General features: G+C 65.4%; 2 protein-coding genes across 2 annotated transcripts in view; one reads left to right on the plus strand and one right to left on the minus strand.

Moving 5' to 3' along the window:
* Window positions 1-357: 357 nt before the first annotated feature.
* On the plus strand, window positions 358-1,944 carry EDF1 (endothelial differentiation related factor 1; the record flags this gene model as incomplete). The annotated part of the gene is given in 4 exon segments (XM_014582060.1): window positions 358-409; window positions 719-879; window positions 1,287-1,380; window positions 1,741-1,944. Coding segments are annotated over 4 exon segments (369 nt in total), but the record flags the coding sequence as incomplete, so codon positions are not given.
* Window positions 1,945-3,560: 1,616 nt separating this feature from the next.
* Window positions 3,561-5,885, minus strand: part of MAMDC4 (MAM domain containing 4) — an 11,338-nt gene continuing 9,013 nt past the window's right edge. The window contains exons 20-28 of the mRNA XM_014582031.2: window positions 5,667-5,804; window positions 5,471-5,589; window positions 5,260-5,350; window positions 5,036-5,182; window positions 4,759-4,893; window positions 4,540-4,667; window positions 4,344-4,452; window positions 3,915-4,087; window positions 3,561-3,800 (exon numbers count right to left, since the gene is read on the minus strand). Coding sequence (XP_014437517.1) covers window positions 3,759-3,800; window positions 3,915-4,087; window positions 4,344-4,452; window positions 4,540-4,667; window positions 4,759-4,893; window positions 5,036-5,182; window positions 5,260-5,350; window positions 5,471-5,589; window positions 5,667-5,804 — 1,082 coding nt within the window. The 3' untranslated portion in view covers window positions 3,561-3,758. The remainder of the gene's footprint in view (window positions 3,801-3,914; window positions 4,088-4,343; window positions 4,453-4,539; window positions 4,668-4,758; window positions 4,894-5,035; window positions 5,183-5,259; window positions 5,351-5,470; window positions 5,590-5,666; window positions 5,805-5,885) is intronic.

Genomic DNA, 5,885 nt, shown 5'->3' on the forward strand with positions numbered 1-5,885 from the left:
TGTGTGGCACTTGGGTTGCTGTTATTCCGAGAGCGAGTGTGCGGTGTGAGAGGGAGTGGGAGTGGGAGGAGAGCCCCGCGGGCCGGCAGCTGCCATCACGTGCTGCTGCCCTCCTGCCGTCAGGCCCTGGGAACCCAGGCCTCGCTGGAGACATGGCTGCCACGCGGACCTGCGTCCGAGCAGCACGCTCCTGCAGCCCGCCTCTGCAGCCTGCCTGGCCCAGCCTGGGGGCTGACTGTGCTGTGCTAACCCTTCTGGGCGCGGGCGTGGCAGTGCCCTGGCTGGCAGCGGCCAGAGTCCGTGGGTGCAGGCGCTGCTGGAGCTCGCTTTGGTCAGAGACATCTCCTGGCTTCGTAGGCCATCTTAGCGGCCCAGCGACGGGGAGAGGACGTGGAGACTTCCAAAAAATGTGAGTGCTCGTGCTTCCCCTGCTGAGCCAGCGTGGGCTTCGGCGTGTCCCTGGGACCTGTGTCAGGGTCAGGGTGACAGCCCGCAGGGCTCTGGAGGTGTCTGTGAACGCCTCAGAGCAGCTCTGGCCGGTGTGCGACAGTGGGGACTGCACCTTCCGTCTGCCCCCCTGTACCTGAGAACCCCACACTCTGCCTCCCTGCCTGGTCTGCCACGCCGTGCTGGGCTCCGTGCGGGGTCTGGGGAGCACTGTGAAGGTGTCTTCCTCGGGGTGGCCAGAGCCCTGTCCTGTGCCCTGGCCTGTCGACAGGGGCCGCGGGGCAGAACAAGCAGCACGCCATCACCAAGAACACGGCCAAGCTGGACCGCGAGACGGAGGAGCTACACCATGACAGGGTGCCCCTGGAGGTGGGCAAGGTGATCCAGCAGGGCCGGCAGAGCAAGGGGCTGACGCAGAAGGACCTGGCCACGGTGAGCGCCTGCCCAGCACGGGCACCCCGAGACTGTCAGGCAGCCTGGCCGGAGGGACCGTCCATTTGCCTGCCAAGACGCGGCTGGGTGAGGGCCGCTCAGCCCTGGCTCTCCCTGACGGGCCCACAAGCCCATCTTGGGTCCACAGCGCGTCTTGGAGAGCTGGTGTGCATCTCGGGCCAGCTCCCGGCCTGGTGGTTAAGGTGGCTAGGGAACCCCTGGCCGACCACATGGTTCAAGTCCTGGTCGTGGGGCATGTGTGTGCCCAAAATACCCAGAGGAAGGAGGGCTGGAGGAGGGCCTGAGCAGGGCCGTTTCCCACGGGGTTGCTTCCTACTCCCCCGACCCAGCCTCTAGCAAGTGTACGCGCTCTAGCAAAAGCATAAACGGGCCTCGTTTCTCGGTAGAAAATCAATGAAAAGCCTCAAGTCATTGCGGACTACGAGAGCGGACGGGCCATCCCAAACAACCAGGTTCTGGGCAAAATCGAGAGGGCCATCGGTGAGTGCCAGCGTGTGTGCCTCAGCGGGCGCCCTGGGCAGGGTCGTCGTGCTGCCCTGTGCTATGGCCTAGGCGGCCCAGGAGCCCTGGGCAGGTGACGAGTGGCACCTCGGCCTGTCCCAGGTGGGCCAGCCCAGTGTCCCAGGAAGCTCAGGTGCTGGTTCTGCTAGGGGAGGTGCGGTCGTGGCCTCCCGGGGGTCAGACGGGGGGCCCATGAGGGGCTCGGAGTGTGCCCAGTGCAGCGGGGCAGGGTGGGCAGCGGACTGGATGGGGTGCTTCAGCCAGCACAGCCGGGCAGGGCAGCGGGGTGGGGCAGGGCGGGGCGGGCAGGCAGGCAGTCAGCCACCCTGGCTCTCGCAGGCCTCAAGCTCCGAGGGAAGGACATCGGGAAGCCCATCGAGAAGGGGCCCCGGGCGAAGTGAGCACAGAGCCTCGAAGTCGGCGCAGCGGCCCATCCTTGACGCAGCCCCGACGTGGGTCTCCCACGTGGCCATGCAGCATGGGCCTTAGGCCTGGGGGCCCTCCTCAACCCTCACCTGCTGTCAAACAAAAACAAAACTGCAACTCGCGGCTTCTGGGTGTTTTCTCCCACCTGCTCGGATCCGGGGCAGACGTTGGCAGCCTCTGCCGGGGCTGATGGCAAGGCCAAACAAGAGGACGTCCCTGTCACTGGCCCTGCTTCTGGTTGGCCTTTGTGAGAAGCTGGTGGGAGGTTTTCCCACCTTGCCCGCCCCTATTCTGGGGAAAGGGTTTCCGTGGCCAACACTGAGGGGCTTGCTGGGGTCGAGGTAATCCCCCGGGCCACTGTTGGGCCTGGACCAGCAGGAGCCCTGCAGCTGTTGTCATGCCTTCCACGACCACCACGGCTCCTGGTGCAGGGGTCTGTGGGACAGATGCAGGAGTCCCCACTGTGCCTGAGACCTGGCGGGGACGGGCACACCCGGATCGCCCCGTGGTGGCCTGGGCTCTGAGTGCGACCCTGCCCCACTCCCTCCCACACCTTTGGGAAGCTCTGCCTCCCTCGGTGCAGGAGCCAGAGTGCAGGCCGTGCCTCCCGGGACCGGCTCGGGAGTGTCGTGGGAGCACCGTGGGACTTGGGGCCCAGTGGAGGCAAGAGGCCTCGACTCCAGATGGGACGCAGTGCCTGTTACTGGGGGTGAGCAAGAGGCCCTCTATCGCGAATTGGTGTGGGGTCCCTGTGTGCGGTGGCCTCACTGGGCCATGCCCACAGGTGGCTCCATGTCCCAGTGGTGGTACCCTCAGTTTGCCCTGCAGGTGGCTGGGTTTTGCCCTGTTGGCAGAGGACGCAGTCATCCAGAGGGGCCGGGCCTGCCTCGTGGGCTCCATGGCTGTGGGGCTTGCCTGGCCTGGGAAGTGGCTTCCCAAGCCCTCTGGGGAGATTGCCCCAAGCTGCCTAGGGTGGAATGGCCTGTGTGTCTGTGCGGGGTTGCCCGACAGCGGGGCTGCCTTTGTGGGCATGGGCCGCATGTTTGCTTTATAGGTTTTTGCCATAGGGCATGTGCGCTCACTGGGGAGACAGACCGCGAGAAGCAAAGTGAGAAGTCACTCCTAGGGGGATGGCCACACCGCAGTCTCCTCCATTCTCCTGGGCTTTTGAGCATGCTCACGTGCCTGGTGTGATTTTCTTTTCTTTTTTAAAAAGGCTTATTTATTTTTAATTTTATTATCATTGTTCTTCCATTTTGACCAGAGAGAGATAGAAAGGGAAAGCAAGAAAGTAAGCCGCTAGGTCAGAGACTTGAACCGTGGTCAACCATGTGGGAGTCCAGAGCCTCATCCGCCTCGCCACCTGCTGGCCTCTCTCAATTTTTTTTTTCTTTTTCGGAGAGGTTTTTGCTATAGGGCACTTACGCTCACCAGAAAGAGAAAGACAGCGAAAAATCTCCCCCCAGGGAGGATGGCCACACTGCAATCCCCTCTCCTCCAGTCTCCTCTCGGGATCTTGGGCATGCACGCATACATGCCTGATGTGAGTTTAAGCCGCCATGGGAGTCCAGCAACAGAGCCGTTAGGCCAACTGCTGGTTGCTCTTTTAGTTTTTTTTGTTTTTTAAAGAATGACTCAATTTTATTTATTGTTACTATTATTTTTTAGTTTGTGCTCACCAAACAAAGTGAAAATGAGAAAGCAAGCCACCAGGTCCAAGACTTGAACCGTGGTTGGCCACATGGAAGTCCAGCACCTCAACCGCCACGCCACCTGCTGGCCCCCAGAGATTTTATTCACAGGGCAAGGGCCCCTCTGCATGCTGGGAGCAGGCCGGGCTGGTGCGGCTATGAGCCCTGGGCCAGGTCTGCGGGGCACCAGGGCACTCATGGCAGTGCTGAGCTGGGCTGGGCTGGGCTGGGCTGGAGCACCTACGGGTCACTGGTGACAGATGCTGGGAGGGTGACTCGGTCCTGGGAGGAAGGAGGGCTGTGAGTGGGGAGTGTGGCCCCTCTGAGTCGTCCTGCCACTTCCTCCATTGTCATGGGGGAGCACAGGGCAGCGGCTGTTCACCCGGGAACCCCTACCGCATTGAACAGGACGTTGTCAAAGCCAGGGCCCGCGGCCTCAGTGTGGCTCCAGGACTGGCAGGCCCCCTCCCTGAGCAGCCAGCGCCGTCCTGCGAGTCCCAGCAGTACCAGGAGCATGAGGGAGAGGGCACCGCCAACTGCAGCTGGTATCGATGGCGCAGCCAGGCCCCCTGCGGGCAGTGGGGTGCCTGAGACCTGGGATCTGAACCCCCACTTGCAGACCAGGGCGAAGCCCAGAGGCTCATCTGAAGGGGTGCGGCGGTGCAGCTGGGGCTGGGGGTGGGCAGGCTGGCCCTGCACAGCTCGGGCCAGGATCCCACAGCCACAGCTCTGCTGGGCAGACACAGGACATAGGCCCGGGCTGGGTCAGCCTGACAGTGGGGAGGGCCCAGGGCCTGCTGGCCCGCCGTCTGGGCCAGGGTCTACCTTGGCTGGCTGTAGGCCGCTGGCAGCGTTGCCCGGCCAGGTACTCGATGTCGTCCAGGGCGATGGGCCCCAGGGCCGGCTGGCCACGCACAGTGGCTTCAAACACAACCTGGTGGGGCGGAGCGGAGCTGCCTGGACCTGGTGCTGAGTGGCCAGCCAGGCCCAAGCGCTCCTGGCCCGGGGCCGCCCTGCTCACCTGGAACTCCTCAGGGCTGGCCACCTCGACCTGGGCCTGCAGCCACTGCTGCCGCTGCCGCCCGCCCTCGGCCCACACAGCCAGCTGGCCCCGCGCGCTGCTCAGGAGCACACGCAACTCTCCCTGGTCTGAGGGCAGGGCTGGAGTGGTCAGGCATCGGCCTGGAGGGCTCCCGGGTGACCTCTGCCCCTGCCCGACACCCCACCTCGGCCGACTCACAGAAATGCTCGGGGAAGCCCATGTAGTACCAGAAGTGCAGGCAGGAGGCCTGCGTGGCCGGCAGAGGCTCACTGCGCAGCCAGGCCGCCCGGCCACCGGGCCCCAGCACGCCAGTTTCAAAAAAGGCGAAGTGACCTAGAACGAGGAGGGGTGCCCTGCTGCCCAGGTGGATCCTGTGGCGTCCGAGCCAAGGTGAGCCTGGGGAGTTGGACCCAGCCGGGATGGGGGCTCTCTGGCTCTGTCCCCCCAGCTCGGCCTGGCCCTGGCAGGCACGCACCTTTCTCCGTACCCAAGGTGTGGTCCACAGGAGGCTGCGGGTAACGGGAGGGCACACCGCCGCTGCTCCAGTCCCAGCTGTAGCTGCCCAGGTCGCGCCTGGCCACATGGCTCCAGGCGCACAGGCCGGACTCGAAGTCACAAGAGCCTGCGCGGACGCAGGGGTGAGTGGTGCTGCCACCTGTGCCCGCCCTGGGCGCCACGGCTGCTGCAGCAGGGCCCCACCTGGCCGGGGGCAGGCCCCATCCTGCAGGGCAAGGTCGTCCAAAGCCACGTAGGAGCGCTCCACGCCCGCAGCCTCCACCTGGAACACCACCTGGCGGTGCAGGCCGGGGTGGCCTTGAGCTGGTCAGGCCCCGCTGGCCAAGCGCTCACCCTTGGGGCCCGTAGCCTGCATGTCCACACCGCCCAGGACCCCCGCTGGCCAAGCGCTCACCCTCCAAGCCTGCGTGGCCTGCACGTCCACACTGCCCAGGCGCCAGGCAAAGCCACCGGGGGCACTGAGGCGGAGTGTCTGGCGCCTCCTGCCCTCCTCCACGTGGACACGCAGGGTGCCTGCCAGGCCGAGGGCCAGCCGTCAGCCAGTGGAGAAGGCTGGCGCCCGTGCCCGCGCCCCCTCTGCACCCTCTCACCTGGGTTGCGGAGGCTCAGGTGGTACCAGAATGTGAGGCAGGCGGGCTGGGCCAGGGGCCGATGCTCCTCGGAGGTCAGGGAGGCCACGTGGCCCCGGGGCAGGGCCGCAGGACTTGTGTCCACCACCATGTAGTGTCCTGGTGGCGCTGGTGTCAGGCTGCCAGTCCCGGTGTGGCTGGCCCCCCCCCCCCGCCCCGGCCCTTCCGCCCCCCGGGGCC

Source organism: Tupaia chinensis, unplaced genomic scaffold, assembly GCF_000334495.1.
Source record: "Tupaia chinensis unplaced genomic scaffold, TupChi_1.0 Scaffold142100_1, whole genome shotgun sequence".
In the NCBI taxonomy this organism is placed as follows: domain Eukaryota; kingdom Metazoa; phylum Chordata; class Mammalia; order Scandentia; family Tupaiidae; genus Tupaia; species Tupaia belangeri.